This window comes from Cupressus sempervirens, chromosome 6 (genome assembly GCF_028749045.1).
Source record: "Cupressus sempervirens isolate cs-2001-9-10 chromosome 6, ASM2874904v1, whole genome shotgun sequence".
Lineage (NCBI taxonomy): Eukaryota > Viridiplantae > Streptophyta > Pinopsida > Cupressales > Cupressaceae > Cupressus > Cupressus sempervirens.
Genome location: NC_143123.1, coordinates 291,932,544 through 291,953,720, shown reverse-complemented (window position 1 = coordinate 291,953,720; position 21,177 = coordinate 291,932,544). Strand labels below are relative to the sequence as shown.

The 21,177-nt window shown below is 34.6% G+C and overlaps 1 protein-coding gene across 1 annotated transcript in view; it reads right to left on the bottom strand.

The window, feature by feature from the left end:
* Positions 1–21,177, bottom strand: part of LOC149552360 (ferredoxin-dependent glutamate synthase, chloroplastic-like) — a 290,054-nt gene that overhangs the window by 137,049 nt on the left and 131,828 nt on the right. The window contains exons 15-16 of the mRNA XM_089787902.1: positions 19,730–19,788; positions 19,426–19,531 (exon numbers count right to left, since the gene is read on the bottom strand). Coding sequence (XP_089644028.1) covers positions 19,426–19,531; positions 19,730–19,788 — 165 coding nt within the window. The remainder of the gene's footprint in view (positions 1–19,425; positions 19,532–19,729; positions 19,789–21,177) is intronic.

Here is a 21,177-nt window from a genome sequence, read left to right as displayed (position 1 = left end):
GAACTAGTAGGTGTATGAGAGAAATAACATGCACATGAGATGGAGAATGTGTTTCCTCATACATATCCATGTCATAAATGTCATTTTGCATGCCCAACTTGTCATGTCCCCATTTTGGAGAAAATTTAATTTAATTAATTTATTAATTAGGTTGTCCAAAATAATGAATATTTTATGAGGATGACTAATTAATTATTTTAATTAAATAAATAAATGGTATTAAGTTAATTATTCATAAAGTTATCAAATAAATAAATATTAAAAGGTAACTTTATATTTAATTAATTTAATAAAGTGACTTGAATTATAAAATATTTTATAAAGTCACTTAATAGATAAAATAAAATAATGTTCTAGAAGCTTCTGGAGAAAGTGGAGGAAAAAGAATAAATAGGCACCCCGGGCTTCATTCTAATCATCCAGATTTGTTGTTGTTGATGTTGATGTTTGTTGATGTACATTGTGGAGCCTAGGGTTTCTGCAATAGTCACAACTGGCCATTGAGAATGAAAACTCTCAATTGGTATGCAATTTTGAGGGTGTGAAATATCACTTGAATTATTGCAGCTGTGAGGAAGATACTTCAATCTTGTATTTGTGCTACATTGAGAAAAAATATTTGTGGCCATTGAGAACAAAAACTCTCAATTGGTACGCGATTTTGAGGGTGTGAAATATCACTTGAATTATTGCAGCTGGGAGGAAGATACTTCAGTCTTCTATTTGTGCTACATTGAGAAAAAATATTTGAGTACAAAAAGCAGGCCGAAAAAGCAGTTCGAAAAAAGCAGGCCGAAATAGCAGTTCGAAAAAAGCAGGCCAAAAAAGCAGTTCGAAAAAAGCAGGCCGAAAAGGCAGAACCGAAAAAGCAGGCCGAAAAAGCAGGTCCGGAAAAGCAATCCGAAAAAGCAAACTCGAAAAAGCAAAGAAAATTATTACAGCCATCTACAATCAGGGGCGGCAGCTAGAGAGGCACGACTTGGGCACTTGAGGAGGTTATTTTCTATTCAGTGGTATTGCAATACATCTATTCTCTAAGGCGACTTCATATGCCAGGTCTGATGTGTATTTTCATAGTTGCCTTTCACTATAGAGTGCTATTGTAATTGTCATTTCATATCAGACCTATCATTCATTTTTACATTTCTCACAATGGTATCAGCAATCCATGGCTTTAGTTGTATTTAATCATGCATGTGATTAGCGTACTGCTGTAGGGGAGTATTGAAGTTAGATATTTAGTGTTGCATTAGTTTTCATTGGCAGCTGTAGGTGCATATTACTTTACCGGCAATCATCATATTTTGATATCTTTGTAAATGCCAAGAGTCTTGGCTAACTTAGTATGAATATTGTATTGGATACTCATTCTCAATCAAGGAGATACAATTGCTGGTCATTAATAGTTGTCCTTGAGCGTAAATATATCATTTTTTTTATCAGCTAGTTAGCTTGCATACCAACTGTTTGTTAAAATACTAGTTGGCTGTAGGTGATCATTTTCATGATTAGAACTCATATATGCATTCACTATTGCCAAAATTAGTTGCATATTTATGTTAGGTCATTGTTTAGACAATTTGGAGTCTTTTGTAAGCATTCTCTTTGAGGCAAATCCAAACAAAAATCACTGCAGAAATCTGAAAAGTTATATCAGTCAGAGGACCCTTGCTTGCAAAGTGTTTGACAAAATGTCAAACAACTGAAATATAAAGATTTTTGGTGTTTAAAGAAGTTATAACCTATTGGGGTTATTACACAACTGTGTAAAGGAACTAGGGGTGACACTTTGCTCAAAACAATTCCATCACAAGAAGAAATCATACCCTATGTAGAGATCATTAAGTCTGGATCAAAATCAGCATCAACACTCACAAAGGATGTAGAGTAATCATCATTGGCTGACTAGGAGTTCTTCCCCAATGCATTATCAATGTGCCCATCAAGAGTTCTTAGAGTAGGCAACCCTGCAAGAAACCTCTACCTCCAAACTACCTATCAATAGACTTGTGTCTTATTTAACATCTTTTGCATGATCATGAGAAGGTTGCAAATCACTGGTAGTTGGTTGCTCTTCTTTTCCAAGACCACCTACAACTTGTGTAGTATATTTCTATTCATTGCCTTCCAAATCATGTTTGAAAATTTTGTTCACCTGTAGGCTGATTATTGTCTGCTCAAACTCATACAAATTTCTGCACCTACCTTTTGCAAGAAGATCCTAGGCCCACTCATGGTACTTCTTTCTTGCCACATTATTCTTCTTTTGTAGCTTTCGATAAAAGTCCGCATAATCTCTGAAGGGTAAATCTTTTTGAATCTATGGAGGGAGTTTGATATACTCAGCATATATATTGCGTACTTTCGATATTTTATCGAGTTGTGAATTTGGGGCTAATTATTGTTGTATCTTAAGATGATCTTTCTAGATTTCTTCTTGGTCATGTATCTTTCCCATTGTTAAGGTTGTAGCTTCTGTTGGATTGATTTTATCATGAGATACCTTGTTGATGGTAAATTATCTTTAAGATAAATATCTTATATATAAAACATATTATATGTGTAATATAATATATATTATATATTATACATTACATATTATTACATAACAATATAATAATATAATAATGAATTACATATATGGTTAATATATTAATATTACATATATGCTTAAAGATGCATTATACATATGGTTATTTATTAACTAATGATGATTAACTATAGAGACATGTCTCCTCCTCTCATATTTATGAGTCTTCAAATCTGCATTTGGAAGACATCAATCACATTGGCAATGTTAATACATTTACAGAAAACGATCCAAGTTATTCAACATGGTATCAGAGCTAGACTGCATATGTAATGAAATAAATATATAAGAGAATGAATGGTCGGAACTCATTAAAATTGCCAACCTCAAAGATCCGTAGAAGATCACCAATCCAGTTGGTGTACGCGGAAGTAATTGACAGAAGATACAAACACCAGTGTGTCAATTCACAATTTGCAAACTAAGAATCGAGAAAGCAAACAGAAGTACGATGATTCTTGTGGCACACAATATCGACATTTTACCCGTGTTTCTCAGCAGAGATCGCCATTGTCCACTATTAATTAGAGGAACCTCAAGCAACAAGGATATGAGGTACCAGAAGAAATTATTGTTTAACGTCTGGCGTACGTGCAATATATAGTAGAAAACTATATTTAACAGAGAATATGTCACCTGTTTGAGCAAGAAATTGCTTCTACCTAAGAGGAATCAAGACATTATATATATGTGAAGACTTGAACCAATCAGCATGAATTCGGCCTTAGTGAAATATATTATTTTGCACTTACTGATCGTAAATCAATATTGCAGGAGGCAATATTATGAATTACAGATAAACAATCTAGTCTTCATTTATTTCTATTTTTACCATGAGGAACATGATCGTACCTTCTACTTGGCTTAATGTGGTGATACATCCCCTCTTCAAAACAAAGATACTTGACAAGAATTCCAAGAGATACCACCTCATATGTCCCGTTGGATGTAAGCTTTGACATCGAAGATTTCATCATGCAGTTGTTATACTCTATATATTCAGCACATATGTCCATAGTTTGTAGAATGTAGTTTATTAGGGTTATTATCAACAATAGTACTATTTGGGAACCCTACGAATTAATTTTTTTATATTCTGATTGTTAGGGCCGATACCATGAATAAGCAATATCATAAATCATAACTCAATGTCATACATTAAGAAAGGATATAATCAATTGTGCAACCAATAATATAAATTACAGTCCATTATATGGAAAAGATGAGACTAAAGAACTGATTATGTATATAGTAGTGATATGGGAATAATATAGATTAGAATGTGTATATTATTCAAAGTTAGGGATTATTGTTTGGTAATGTTATATTATGTTTATCTTCGATATTCATTTGATGATATTTTATTATCAAGTTGAATACAAATATAAATGATTTTATTTATTGAAATAAAATGAGAATATTTGTGATAATCAATTCTTTATATGAAAAATGTATATAAATAAAGCTAGTCATTATGAATAATGACATCAATCATGAAATTTATAAGGGTATATGGACAATACATACATCCTAAGTTGCAACTAGGAAATATTATATTGATTCCATAGGAAAATAATAATATGTTGAAAATATCGATCAAAGTACATATATAGAAAATGGAATATATGCATATATGGTTAATGTATATAATTAAATTAGATATTTATTATATTGAAATAATTGGGATCACTTTTAGATTAATGTTTAATAGAATGAAATATCAAATAAAAAAGAATTATTGATGTACAAATGAGAATTTTTATCCTCGAGTATTTTATTTATCTAATCTTTGTAATATCTTGCTTACTTGTTTTTCTATACGAGCATTTGCCTTGATCTTTTCCTCTGAGAATGTTCTTGCAGGAAAAGGAGGATTAATATTAGATTTAGAGAGAGTCTAACACTTTGTTAAAGGGAAGTTTATTTTAGAAGCTTAGAAGATTTATGTTCAGAAGGATTCTGACACATCCATCAGAGGGAGCAGATAGAGGATATGGTTTTGTCAACCGTTAGTGATATCGATCATATTGATTTAGAGGGAGTAAACCAATGTTGTGATGGAATCTTTAGTGATTGATAAATTGTAATAGTCAAGAGGATTGTAATTCATGTAACTATTTGAATGGACCTACCCCTTTGTATACATCATAAGAAAGTTGTGACTTTAATTAAACTATCTACGAGTCTCTCTTCGATAAATGAAACCTGACATATGAGTTGTAGAGTCATTCAAGAGGCACAATCATACTCAATCAAGATAATGGTGCATTGTGGATGAGTTTGTGATCGCTTCTACTATTAAGCTTAATGAATGTTTGGAGCTTCAATGGATGAAAAGAGCAAGGTGGAATTTAGAAAAAAGTTGTCATATTTGATACAAAAAATTTCAACAATATAAGAATAAGTGGTAATTTTGCATTGTGGGGGGGAATAATAGTCAATGTTCCATTCCCACTTGAACCTTATTTAGAGGGGAGATGTTCCATTCTCAAATAATCTAAACGGACAATTTCTAAATCTTCATGTGCAGATTAGTAGTCGTATCTTTTACATTTATCTACTCTTTGTCGTCTCTCTCTTATATGTAATTCTAAACATACTATAAGGGTTATTTGTCTTGATCTTTTCCTTTATGTTTTGAAGGTGTTCTTACAGGGCAAGAAAGTTGGTACTTTACACATGCTACCAAATATTGTGCAGACTCAATCTTATGATAGTAGCTCCAAAGACCCTGTTGATTAAGATGGCTAAAGTGAGGCTCTTGAAGCATCTTTGATGATTGAGATTATGAGTATCCTTCTACATTACGAGGGAGTATGACACTTTTTCGAAGGCAATGCAGGAGCTTAGAAGGCTAATACTTAGAGGGAATCAATAAATACATGTGTGTGACTACATGATTTTAATGGGCCTACTCTTGAGTGCATCATGAGGAAGTATTGACGTATCACTAGAAAATCGGAAATTGAAAGCAAATGCGGGATGAGCCTGGCAAGAATCCTTTGGGGAAGAGAGTTTCTAATGGAGTAACTATAGGACCTGACTGCCCAGGATCATTGTTTAGAAGGAGAATTTTGAGGTGCAAACCCTTGTGAATGATATCTTCTCTATCAGAAGTTATAAGTAAAATTTATTGCAATGTATTCTTCTCTTTGAGATAGAATTGAGGTGAAAACCTTTGTACCACCCTCTGACTGGGTTCATGGTGGTTACTATTTCACATATGATATGTAATGAAAGGTGACGATCTTTCATCGACATATATAAACAGAAGGTAACCATTATAAGATGACAATCTTATAAATGGTAAACCTGTTACCATGACAGACTTCGTTAAATTGTTGTGTTAAAGTGTTGGAAATCATGATAACGAACAAACAGAAGGTAACCATTGTAAGGTGGTGATCTTACAAATGGTAGACCTGTTATCATGGTTCTTTTGGCCAGATTTTGTCGGACACCATGATAATGAACTTGTTATGGTTCTTTGGGCCAGATCTTGCTGGACACCATAGTTGCTACTACAGACCACACTTAAGGTGGTGTTTTTTTAACTAATGGAAATTGCTTCAATTGTGTGTTATGAAAGGTGAATAATTTAGTCTCATAATGAATTGAATATCATACTGAGATGATATCTCTTCTTATTCTTGAGAGCATAATGTGTTCTATAAATCCTCCCTAGCTAAGAGGGAGTATTAAGGTTGTAGCTTCTATCAGATTGATTTTATCATGAGATACCTTGTTGATGGTAAATTATCTTCAAGATATATATATATATATATATATATAATTGTATTATTATATAATAATATAATAATATATTACATATATGCTTAAAGATGAGTTATACATATGGTTATTTATTAACTAATGATGATTAACTATAGAGAAATGTCTCCTCTTATATTTATGAGTCTTCAAATCTGCATTTGGAAGACATCAATCACATTGGCAATGTTAGTACATTTGCAAAAAATGATCCAAGTTATTCAACACCCATGACACCATTGAAAGATGATACTGTAATATCCTAACCAATTCTATCCAAAATAAGTGTTGCGACTTATAACCTACTACAAGAGAATCTCCTCATTCGAATTCAGGACAAAGTTCCTCTGAATTACCTTCCTATGGGCTAGTTTTTGATAGTCTTTCCAAACTGAAAACTATTATTCCAAGCAATGCCACTATGAATTGATACAATTGTAGAGAGATGACCCTATTTTTTTTGTCTTTGTTTAAGCATTCTTCACCCCTTCCAAACACATAGTCAAACATTAGGTAGAATGTCACTGAGAGTTTATGTCAAACTAACGGCAAGTTAACACCCTTATTTGAATACAATAATTGTTTGTTTCCTCTGTAAGTTAAACTGCATGTTTTGGCAATGTAAATTACAACCACAATATCATGACCTTAAACTGCAGATGACTAACTTCCAGCTAGCCAAAAACAAAACTCGACCAAAACAATGAGACAACAACCAAGTGGGTGCACCAACAACACCTCTAAAATTTACAACTATTGATCCTCAAAGACTTATTAGCTTCAACTCTAGAAGCATTTACAGATACTATGTGTGTTATCCTTGCCCGTTCATGTAGTCATGAAATATCAAAATCCTTGGTCTAAATGGAGGTTGATGGCTAATGCATATCGAAACTAATTTTCATCTCAAAACTAAGATGCCCTAGATATTCACAAGTTGAGTAATCTTAGCCAATTGAGCTACCCAAATAACAAATACCAATATCAAGCAGATGGGAATGAGTCTCTAGCCAAGGACGATGACCACTGAAAGAGTCCTGTCCTCAAATATAGTAAACATAGAACGAGTTTCCAATAGAAGATGAAGTCTGGTAAATATGTTTAACTTAATACAACAACCACTACTACCATACAAACTCCATATATCATCAATAGGAAATGATTATGCTAAGATATTAAGATATTCGAAAAACATAGTTAAAATACTAGTTCACCAGAAAAGAGTTCTTCCATTGGAAAAATTTACGACAACTTACAAAATACGGAGGTTCGTACTTATCAACTACTGGACAATAAGTTGACAATTATTTGCCTTGCTAACGGAAAATGTAGAACTTGTAATAGCATTAAGGTGAATATGGTTCAGATCAAAGAAAGAACACCTGATGTTGCTATGACACTAAACCAGAATTCTATCTAGTGATGGGATACACACAACTCTTGTTCCTTGACTTCCTTATGATTTACCTTTTCAGTCCTTGACAATAATGCACGATGTCATTAATAGTGCATTCCTCTGGTGGATAGAACTTTTCTTTCAGTAGCTTTGAATGATTCTCATCTTTCATTGAGATGCTTATCTTCAAAGAACATAATCCCACCCATCTTCCTATGTGATTCCATGATGAGCTACGTTGCTTCTATCCCAAGAGTCTCCTGACTGTGCACATCCAATATGGCCATTATCGATGAGGGTGTAGATGAAAAGAATCCAGCTCAAAATTCCCATCTTCTCTTAGAGATCATCTGGTCTTCGATGTCTAACAAAAAATGATTCAATCCTTGACCATAAAGTCTGAAGTTCCTAGACTGGTTTTCAAACTGCAATAACTCTCAATCCTGGAGGAATCTTTTAGTCAACCCGCTTGATTGGTAACACAAAGAAGATATTTAGTTCAACATAAATCTTGCTCCAAACCTTCAGCAATTTTTGACCAATAAGGAGGGGTCGCTTACAAATGTTTTTTGCTAAATATAGTCTCAAAAAATGTCTGAAACCTAATAATGCCTCTGACGTTAGTAGTCAAGACTATATAATTTTCCGCACTCCATATTTTTTCACAGCATAATGAGCCCAATTAAAATATGTGTTATTACATTCCACCACAATGATTGCTAATTATAATCTTGTTAATGGAAAATTTCATCCACAATTGAAAACTAATGTGGCTGATAATAAAATATGCTCCTACTTAGGAAAATACTTTAAATAATAATAACTCGAGACCACACTAATTTTCTCAGAATTAAATATTCTTTTACTTATGTGAAAGAAAAAAAATTCATTGCTCGAGCTATCAAATGTATATTGAGCTTAATATTATCAAACCTGGTCTTAATACATTCAATGGATGTTATCATGGAGCTCAACTTCAATAAGAGGAGAAACAATATTGTTCTCAAAATATATAGCCATCCATTCTAAGGTCATAAAAAATCCATCTTCCTTCTTCCTTGACAATAATACTAAGAATCGAGTGTTCTGATTACAATATGCACTACTAGAATACTTCAGACAATATGCAGTATCAAACCCTTTTGAAAATATTTTTGAACAGTAGAGAATATAAGAGATTCTAACAAATTTGTGCTCTGTTGAAATCATACAAGCTGCATTCGGTGTCAAAATTCCCACTAGATATCAGGTTTGTTGCTCTGATACCATTGTAATCTTCCCAACCAGATTTTTTCCCCAAGTCTCTCAAAGAATCCTCAAGAATTTTAAACAATTATTTTCATGCAATGTATCTCAGATTTAACCAGCAAAAACCACAAAAAAATCTAGATGAAAGTATATTTTCATAGATGAGTATCTCATTAATATCCAATAGAACAATGTCAAAATCCAATCTTGTGGAGGACAAAGGACAACCCTGCTTCACCCTAATGGCACTCTTGATAAAGTCAAAAACCCAAAAGGGGCCTTGATACACCTGACACCAATCTCATAAAGTCTCATGATGACTGCCAAAAGAGTCTTTGAACACTAATGTTGTGAACTCTCTAGAAAAAAGTTGTTTTAGACACCAAATCAAAGGCTTTGAGAAAAACCACAAAGCAGAAATTAACCTTCGAGGAGTATTGCTGCACCTCCTCAACAAAGGTAGAGAAGAGTGCAAAAATTGTGGCACACAATTTGAAGAATGTGGGACCAATCATGACAATCCTATAGGTATGAGAATCACAAGTGAGGCACACCTTGTGGATCAAATAGATAATATGTTGTCACTAGGAGAGGGAAGCTAGGTAAACTACCCAATTGAAGAGTTCAACAAGAAGGGACCCAAAATAGTGATACCATGTTTAAACTTTTCTGCTTGGAACCCTTCCTCATTCACTACCCCAATTTTGTTCATTAATTTAATAGCCTCTCTGACATCAGTGCAGGTGGAAAGATGGTAATAGGCCTTAGGGATGACAAGAATGGGAGGTTGCTAGGGAATAACATAGAGGGTGGAGCTGTAGGAGATAAGCGAACCATGGTCTAGCTCAGGGGGGAGGGTGGAACAATGGGGAAAAGGGTGTGCTAGAAGTACTTAGGGAATTGGTGAGTGAGGTACGAAGAGCATCATAATGTTGAGAAACGAAGAGGCACTTCTTGTAGCGGAGGAAATGGTGGTGGGACTTCTTCAGCGAAGAGAGTAAAGTGGGGAGATGGGTGAAAGCGGGGCCTAAGGTTTCACGAAAAGATTTCAATCGTCATCATACCACTCATTCATAGACAAGGCGTTCTTACACTTGGTGAGAGGGGTCATGGAAATAGTGTGATGAGGGAACGTGAGGAGAGAAGCTTCCCAAATGAAACCGGAGAGGCAGTCAAACAAGCCAGAGGTGCACGGAAGTGTGGAAAAGGAATCATAAGGGAGCAACTATCTAAGATGGTGGGGAAAAAATATTGGTCATTGTTATCAAAGCAAAGGGAGATACATGAGAGGAGGACAGGCTAGGAAGGGGAAAGGGGAGTAGGGGTAGGGGGCAAGAGGGTGCAAGGGATGTAGAGATGAAGCAACATTATTAGCTAAATGAAGGGAGTGATGGAGAAGTGAGTGATAGAAGAGATGAAGTACTATGAAGAGAGAACATAATCCACCACACTTGCACCACCACTATGAGGCAAGTACATGAAAGATTGAGACCTAGAAAAACTGGATAACCCATTAAGAACCACAATGTTCAAAGACTTGCACTGCTACAAGATATGTCTTCCTTACTTGGTCAACAGACTATCCGCATCCTTAGAAAACCTATGAAGCCTTGTAGAAGTCAGATCCAAACTCTCAATGCATAGAGAACCAACCACCATGTTGTGAAAGGGATTTTAAGCCATCTAAGTCATGGCATTGAAGTCCATGTATCATCTTACAATGGAAGATCCCCTCATTTAATACCTTTCAGCTCCCAGCATTTAGTGATTTTATAGTCCTTATATGCATTTGTGCTCAAATGACTATTTCTCCCACTCTTTTCTCCTTTTCTTCAATTTTGTCTGTGGAGAAATCGAGATCTTGGGATTATCTCTCCTTGCAACAATCTTGGGATAGGTTGACCCAATCGATCTATATTGGTTTAGGTCAGCCAGGGTGACCGATACCCTAACTTATTTTGGTGTCAGGCATAGTTTTGTCTTGGGGGTTTATTTGTAAAATTTGGTGACCCTATTGGCTTGCCTTGTTTTCAATCCCGAAAACTAGTATATAAGGAAGCTTAGGCACCTCATTTTCACAACTAAAGACATTAGAAGACATCTATACATGCATGGACACTCAAGCAAGAAGAGTTAAGGCATTCAACAAGTTTTCAATGCAATTCATCAACCATTCAAGGCATTCTCAAGATTGAAGTATCCTTTGTGAGCATTTCCTCTTCAAGAACTATCATTTTGTTGGCCATCAAGGGAGGAGATCTACATTGTGGCATTCATCTTCTTCTTTTGTGCACATCTACATCCATGGCTTCATGATATGGCATTTGATTAGATCCATTGCATTTGTCAAGATTTTCTACATTCCTATTGAAGATTCAACATAAAAAAATATCTAGCAATAATCAAACTCTTCCTAACAAGGTTTTCATCAAGTAAGGTGAACCATTGCATTTGTCTTACTTATTTTCATGCTTTTCCATACTTGTCCCTTTCAAGGTCAATTCCTAAAACGAGGCTTGACCAAGGCAAGCGCCCCTAATAAAAATCAAGTTTCGTCATTTGCAGCAATAGGTTACCGAAATTGCAATTTCAAATTCGAAAACATCAAATCAAAAGCTTTTGAGAGATCTCAATTTGATTCTATTTCTACCCTCCAAGAGCACAATCGCCAAGTTGCACATATACCTATATAGGTTGACTAGGTCAACCAGTACCAAGAGATCACCTTCTTCTATAGGGAGGCTTTGCATATCTTTTGTTCTCATATGGACACATCCATCTAGCTCTTTCGTACGACTTCCCTCTCCAACCTTGGTTGTACACAGCTCCTCCTGTATCCCAACTATACAACCATCATCTATTTTTGTACATGCATCATCTTTGGTTGTACGACTATCTTCCTTTCTTGTATGGGTTTCCTTTGTTGTACGAACATCTTTTGTCATACGAATGTCTTTTGTTGAGCATTGTCCTAGTTTCTCCTTTTGGAGTTCAGCTTGTTGTGGTACAACTATTGGTAGGGGCCCTTTTTCAATTGACAGGAATATGACATGTCTCAGTGTACCTTTGAAAGTGTTGTTTGAGCCGAAAGTCATTCCCTTGAGAGCTTGAGGATGTATCGTCCGTACATGTATCCCCAGCTAGTGTTCCTTCATCACCCTCAAAACTTTCTTCTTTTGTGCTCAGTTTCTCAATAGAAACTTCTTGTCTTACCTTTTCCCTCTTTGGTTCACCACTTCCAACTCTCAATGTTTCCATATGCAATGAATATGCCATTGTAGATCTATAGGGTTCTACTCTATTTAAGGGCACAAATGATCCCTAATGCTCTGTTGCTACCTGTGTGCGGAAGACTTCCAAAAACATGGCTATGGCATGTAGAAAGTTTTGTGCCTTAGCTCCAAAAATTCCCTTGATCCTTTTGAGAGAAGTTGAGCCCAATTATAAATTTTCCACATATTCAGTCCATTTACCAAGGGTAACATCCATATAGCTACATCTTAAGATTGGCTCCCTCTTGTAAGCTTGTATTTGACCAAATCTATGAAAGCTTTTACAGATCTATGTCAGCAATGACATAATATCACATAAACCAAAAGAATCATATCAGAGACAGCGATATAAGATAGCCATCACGTGAAGAAGATAGATAAGAATCAAATACAGCAACAATTGTCATTGTAGATCACTACAATAGTAATATGTTTTTCATTCCATCGAAACATTAAGGATCACAATTATTCTAGATTCATCACATAAACAAAAGGAATTAAATATCAAAAACACCGATAGTCAACATCACATCAAACCATCATTGGAAGCAGAATTGGATTATTGTGTAAGTCGGATTGACAAGGATCAGGAGCGGTGATATTCAAATTGCAAATCACCATAAGATTATGCTTTTGCCTTGTCCAAATCGCTAATATATCAGATCAATTCAACAATAAATTCTATTCTTGATAATATTCATCCATAATGATCAATATTAGATCAATACAATACTTATGAGATTAGATCAATACTTGTCTACATCAACAATATTTGGATAGATCTTTTATAATATTCACATCAGTATAAGACATAGCATCTCATAAATATTCAAAAAGATCTTTGTTTTATCAACATTTATATTGTATAAGAATAAGATAGACCGATCAACAATGTCTTGCACTTTTTCTCTAGTAGGCCACACGACTTCGTGATCATACTTTGTAGCTTCCGTTCCCGTCAAGACAGACTTTGAATCAGCTTATCATCTCCTTTTCCACTCCGATGTCCCTAACCTAGGGCATGAAGAGACCACTCAAGCCTCCTACTTCTAGTGATCATACTTTGTAGCTTCTGTTCCCGTCAGGACAGACTTTGAATCAGCTTATCATCTCCTTTTCCACTCCGATGTCCCTGGCCTAGGGCATGAAGAGACCACTCAAGCCTCCTACTTCTGGACACACTAGGTTTGTGAGGCCTCGTAGAGGTTAGACTTGGCAACATCACCCACCTCCACTAGTTCTCTGAGATTGTTCGGGGCTCACTTCTGCCCCAAACCATATACTTTGATGTTGGACTACTTATCCAAGGTGTGTTTTTTGTCTTTCTCCTTCTGTTTCTTTTGCTTTCTTGCTTGTTCTTTCCCCAAGCACCGTTTGGTGTTCCCACTATTGTCTTTTCCCTTATTGTATGCTTTAAGTCCCTTAGACCCTCTCTGTGGTCTCCTGTTGGACATTAATAAATTTTAAATTTAGTTTGTCCAAAAATGTGAACGAAGTGTGGATTCAGCTAAGGTGTGGCAGGAAGCGCATACATTGAAATCCATCTGTCCATCACAAATGACTTGCTCTATAGTGTTGGAGGCAGGTTTGGAGGAAGAGGTTGTTCACAATATGGAGGTTTTTGTTGAGCTTAGTTTGATTGGGCGATTCAAAGGCTTTTGGCCAAGCTTGACAGATCTTCACAAATGGATCTCAAAATATTGGAAGCTGATTATGGAAGGTTATGTGCAGATCTACCCTGGATCCAAAGCTTTTTTTACTATTGTTTTTGAACTTGCACAAGATTAAAATAAGATCTTGTGTGATTATCAATGGTGTTGGAAAAAAAAATTTCCTTTGATGCTAAAACCATGGTATCCTGATTTCAATCCAGCTAAGGAAGTTTTTGAGAAATTTCCTATATGGGTGAGGCTCGCAATTTACTTTTACATCTTTGGTTCGATTCTTGTCTTGAAGTAGTAGGGGATTCTTTAGGAAAATTTCTAATGATTGATGAAGGATCATCAAATCTGCTTCACTCTATCTATGCTCGAATTCTTGTGGAAATGGAAAGTGTAGCGATGCTCCCAAATGAGATTGTGATTAAGACGTCAAAAGGTAGTTGCATCCAACCAATGGATTATGAAGGGATCCCCTTCAGATGTAGCATTTGTTTTAGACTGGACATGTTGTAGCCAAATGTAATAAGGGAAGAGTTTGAAAACCAGCAACATGGAAGAAGGATGTTGAAGCCCACCACTATATGATGGAAAAGAGGGAAGAGCATCAAATGAGCTTTGCACAAGTTAAAAAACAAATGCCACCAAAGGTTACGACTGAACAAAAATCCATTAACATAGAGATGAGCGAAATGTTGATGAGGAGGTAGTGGCGAACGTTGGGGCTGCTACTCCAGTTGGAAAAGAGAAAAAAACTCCAGTTGGGTCACGGAAATTGGACAACTTTGAAGTGGAAAGACATCTCTCCCAACAACAGAATGAATGTGTAGATGAGCAAGCCCAGGAGGATTTTGTGGAGGAGCAAACTCATGATTTTTCTATGGATTGGCATATAGACGCAGCTTGGATGGAAGAGGGTTGGCACATTGTTAAAGGCAAGAAGAGAAGGAAGGCAAAGATGGTGTCTTTTGATATGACTCTCCATTCACATACAAAGGGAAGCAAAATTAGAAAAGCATGATATGGTTGCGTGTACCTATGAGTAGGAGGTTGTTGGTAGTGTTGGAAGTCTTTTGATAGTATGCTTGGAATTGCTTTTGTGTTTAGGTAGACACTAGAAGAGTGCTATGGATTTGTGGGTTTGAAGGGGCTAGACTGGGTGACTAAGGGCCTTAGGTGAGGTTGTGATGTCCCTGTATTTTCTCTTGCCATTTATTAATATATATCTATTTACGATCAAAAATAATAATTTAATTATTCCATATACCTGACTTGGACTATAGCAATAAAATAGGTTAATAGGCTCTGACAAATAATTCATTTGGAGTACGGGGGCATTACAGCACATTTAAAATAACCATCAAAGCATTAAATTCCAAATCCTAAACACTACTCATGTTTGTTTTGCACAAATTATTGCACTAAACACCCAACATTTACTAGTTTTTTTAACACTCCAATAAGCTTACTGAAATAGAAATGTTCATATAGAAAACTGTTAAGAGCATTGCTGACATGTAAACAGCAGAAATATACACTAATCAGGTTTCCATTAACATATTTGTACTACTCCAACCTAATGTGGCACCTTTAATAACTAGTAGACTAGTACACTGCCTTCAGAGTATACTGCGGCCTTGGGTGATGGTACAATTACCTCATTAAGCTCGGACAGGTTACAAAAGGCCTGTTAAAGGTTGCACTAGATGCTTACCAAATTTTCAATTCTCAGAAAATGCATCAAACCTTTCTTTTTCTTCTTTGCATCTGATAGGGTATGGCCCTCACCAATGTTTGATAACATGGAACAATAGGAGAAGCGATTAAGCCTTTCATCAAGTACAGATTCCAACTTTGTAGTATGGAAACAATACAGTAGACCTTTTTATTTATTGGGATCTTCGATTGCTAGCCAGCTAGGTAACCACTTGTTCTGCTACATTGACTGTATGCAAATACTTTTTCAAAGCCATTAAAAAAAAAAATTTTGGATTTTCCTAAAAATCCTAATGTACTGTTTAGTCCACACATACCTTCTTAGCATTCAAAATATTTAGTGTTTTATCTACTTTCCCTAGCCCACTAAGATTTTTGAGTTTGCATTCGTTCTATTTATTTTAATCATAGACACATAAACAACTTGATCGTAAGCACTTACACCAGGTTATAAATTTATACACAGGCTTTTGTTTGTTTCTCATTTTCAAGAAACTACATCAGTGTCTCTCTCTCTCTCACACACACAAAGTGTATGTATGTATATATGTATACACATACAAACATACATATACATATATAAACGTGGATACATCTATGTATATGTATATATAGATATGTAGCCTATTATGCCCGTACCATCCCCAAAGTTGTGTAAATCTTGCCCAGAAGCCTACCCCACATCCTGGAAAGTCAGGGTAAAATTGCTTTTTTATTGGCACTGTGAGTTTTCTATTTGATTCTGTTCACTGGGCGGGTTTACACAAGGGAGCTATAACATTTAATAATCACGAACCCATGATCTTGTCAAAAATGTAAGGTTGTTCTCTGTTTTTATGCTAATAAAATATATGCATTTTTTAATTTATGATTTTAAATTTTTAATATACTTTTTTGTATAAATACACCCAAAATCCACATTCAAAGATATTTTTGTGACATCGGGAAAACTAAACCGAAAGCAGTAACTTAGCTGAAAACCAGTCCATTGCAATTAAATTATAAGGGCTCAAATCTATGTGCTACAAAGGTACATTGTGGTAAAATAGTAAAATAAGCTTGGAAAAACGATGCAAATGGTCACATTAGCCATGGAGCTGTGATAAGAAAAACAAAAAACTCTATTGGCAGGGTTGACCTGGCATTGTCTTTTCTTAACCAAATTGAACTAGTGAACTCAGCAAACTAGGGAAAAGTGAAAAGAGCATAGTTATGCAGGTGTTAGTGTCAAACAGAAAACTTGGCCACATTTTTCAGGCATTACAATATTTCTCAACAAATTTGAAACTAAAATTTTGTGTTGCATGTAGGATGCATTGCTTAAAGTCACTATTAGAAAAGTGTTTTATATTGCAAATGGAATACGCATACAAGAAAAAAAAAATCTTATTAGTCCCTGCCTATCTATAGGCAGGGTACTAATGTTTTCAGTGATGGTCATAATTATTTTTTATTACAATAGTTCTTTGTCTATTTCTAATGTTTATAAATAGTTTATTTTTAAATTAATTTTTAAACAGTAATCTCTAATATATGATTGGTCAATCATAATTTTGCCAGGGGCAAAATTTATATTTTGATACAAAAATTTGACAAAATTCAATATCTAGAATGTTCCAATGTCTATTAGGCCAACACCATGGCCATTGTAATGGAAAAACAACACATCTCCAGGCTCTGCACGTTCCACCAGGTTCACCAGGGCTCTCCTGACGTCGGCCCCTGTGGGCTCCTTGGATCTCTTATCCCTGTTGATCAACCCATGCCCAGGTTTGAAAGAAAATTTGTGGAGTAGTAGTATGCATACCCCTTAAAACCACAGAAAAACTGGGTAAAAACACCGTCAACTGTGCCTTGAAAACACTATAATCCTTGTTACATTTGAGACGTAGAGAACAGTGAACAGAAGGGAAAAAAAATGCCTGTGAATTAATCTATTGACTCTAGTTTGTGCCTATGGCTGCAATTTCCCTCTGGGTACCATTGACTCTGGTTTGTACCCGTGGCTGCAATTTGCCTCTGCGTGGCAAGACCAAGAGGGTATTCATCTGCATAAAAACTCCTAATTTCTAAGATCAAAACATTGAAAGCAAGATATATGGTAGGGTTTGAAATTGCCATTAGCTCTTTTCTGTACTCCACATTTAGTCTGGGAAATTTTAGTAACAAAAGACTTCCCTGCTAGTGACAGAGAGTGTAGATTTGGAGGACTTTAATGCTACATTATTTGTGGAAAAGTGGAGCTCCAGGATTTGCATTGGCTACCATTCCTTCACTAACACGAACTTCTCCTCAAATTTGCTTCAGCTTGGCCATTCTTTTTCACAATTTGCTTCATATTTCCCATTCTTTTTATAGACTGAATTTTCCGGCAAAGACTCAAATCTGTCATAGAAGCTGGACTTTCCACACAACAAAGATTTAGATATATCTCCATCTCTAGAGCCTATAGTCATCCATGGCGTTGTAATTACAATGAAGCCACATTCTTCTCTCCATCCTCGCTTTCAGCCCAAAACAGAAGTGCAGAGATGAAAACCCTATCTATCCTGGAGACGATAACACTGAAAGTTTCCAAGAGACTTACTACTCCCGCTGCGATTTCCACCAATCAATATTTTAATTTTGTCAATCTCTTCACCAATTCACACCATCATTGTTATAAGAGCTCAGGACAACATACGAAACTTTAAATACATAGCAACGCCCTTTAAACCCAATGATTTGGAGCCCGAGGAATGGCTCTGGCTAAGGGCGAGAGAGGTTTCTCCTCCTGCTTGCTTTGACCACACAAACTAAAAGAAGCTAAGCAAATGGGCTCGTGCAGCTAATGGTATTTGTATGTCTTCTAGTAGTGCTGCATCCTACTTTGCTATTAGTGTTCGAACTGCTACCCTAGCCGATGGCTCTGCTTATGCCTCTTTCTCTGGCTTGGTTTTCTAGTTCTCATGTGTGAATCAAGCAAAAGGTTGTTCAATCCTACTCATTCCAGATTCTAGTGCCTTCTAGGACATTGAAATTCCCTTATCAAAATCTATCTACTTTTAAAATATTATCTATCTTAGTTCACATTTAATTTTTTTTCATTAATTCATATATCATAAAACTTTATCTATAATTTTCAAATTGATTTTATATTTAACTATATTAAAATAAAATATAAAATTATGAAGTGTAACAATTTTTAGATATATGATAAATGTTTATATTATGAAATAGATTTTTATTAATTTACTTTTATTAAGGAAAAATATTACACAAATCAACTATATTTAAATATCTATAAAACTATAATGTATACTGAAATTATATATATTAGACATTTACACAAAGATTATATAGTACATTGAAAAATATAATTAGCGAATAAAAATAAGGTTTAACAATTAAAAATAATAATGTAAATATATTTATGTATTTTTTTAAAAGTGTCTTCATTTTACATTTCTAACCTTCCTAATTCTCTAACATAAATATGATTTTTTTATTTAATTATGACAGAACTATTGCACAAATTTATCTTTCCTCTTTGACATGAGGCAGGGACTCAAGTTCCACCAGAGCTCTTGTTTTTTTTAAATTTCAAAACCCTCAAAATGTGCTATAGTATAAAAATAAAAATCAATCATATAAATCAGTCATAGGATACACTTAAAGAACAGAATACAGCTTGAGTTAAGAAAATTTACCAACCAACAAGTGACATCATTCATCAATAAGGAATTAATTCTCAAGAAAAGAATCTTATAAAGAAAAAGCCATATTTTTACTTACCTCATCAAGATTCAAGCCACCAATTTGAGAGACACTTCCACAAAATGCCAAATCAACTACCTCTTTACCTAGTCCATATATCTCAAAAATTTGTGCTCCACAATAGCTGAAAACAATTCACTAGAAACTTTGTGAATCTAAATATGGTTTTCATTTCTGCTAGCTAAGAAAACAAGAACATATATTTATTTCAAATGTCCTCACATAAAAAAATAATAGACCACATAAACAAATTCATGCTTATGCTGAAGGAGTGCAGAGAAAAACAGTAACAAAAAGCCAAGCAGTACATCGGCAAGCTAACCTTGAAAGCAAAGAGATACCCATCTTTGAAAGTATCTTCAGAAGTCCTGACTCCACTGCCTGCACGATATGTAAAATGTACCATAAATTTTCCTTTCAGCACTTTCTTTGGTTAAATTAGTATGAACTAAAAAAATTCTTAGTTTAAAGAAAATGGAAATCCAATTCTATAGAAAATTTCTTTGACTTGGAGGGACAAAAAAAACAGACTACGCAAAAAACTCTGCAGACATACAAAAATAATAAACCCCATTACTACACATAAAATAAAAAATTAATGCATTTAGAGAACAGAACAAACTAATTTGACTATCAATTTCTGATTTTTCAAGCATTACATGTCATTAAATCCTCAAACTCTCAAAATTTGAAATTTCATATTCTCAAAGTCAAACAATACATTGTAATACAACAAAACTATAAACAATAAATGATTAATATTATAATAATTAACATATCATGCTATGTCAAAATGGAAAAAAAAAAAAAAATCTAAACCTTCATGTTTCCACTCCTAGTGTTACTTAAGTTTTCAAGTCTTAAACTAGAAAGTAAGTCAACATCAAAATGATGATAGATTGTTTCTTCAACACTATATTTGTTTTCCTCCATTGCATTAAATTTTTGTTGCTTTTGTTTCATAATTTGATCAAACATTGAATCCTTAAAAGTTCTATTCTCATTTTGTTTCTTGCTATGTGCAATGTCCCTTTTTGGGACATTCCTGATTCTTGCTTTGAAATAAATATTTCAACTTGAGGATTGTATTATATTAATTAATATAACTTTATCAAAAATTATGAAAGTTTATTATAACAATCAAGTTATGATTTTTTAAATAATCTTGAAAATAGAGCTAATCTTTATTTTTTGTATTGACTTTCATTAAAACTGTGAAGATGATGGCTTTATTAGATATCACAAACTTATTCAGATCAATAAATCTGACTGTACTTCACAAATCTATTGAAAAAGGGACCCACCTTAGCGTGTAAAAGGTAGGAAAAGACACCATCCTTCCAAACCTTAGCTCAACCCACAAGCCCGAACACCATCCAATTTGCAAATCATACCTAGAATTCAAAAATTATATCTTGAAGCTTTTGCTAGAAAATCGTTGATAGCGTAATTTTTGTTTACTGATATCTCTTGAAGGAATGCTGAATGATGCTTGGAAGAATTGATGCTCGAATAATTGATGTTTTAATGATTGATATTTGAATGATCGAATGCCAGGCTGGTTGATGCTTGAATAGTAGATGTATAAATGATGGATGTTTGTATGAGTGAATGATTGTTAGTTTGATTCCTCTTGATGATAGATGGATGATTGAACGTTTTGCTTCGATAGAGATGATTGAGTAATTGTTGATTTGATATATCAATGAATGATGATTGAATGATTGTTGATTTGATGATTGATAAGTGATGAACTCTATATATTTTATT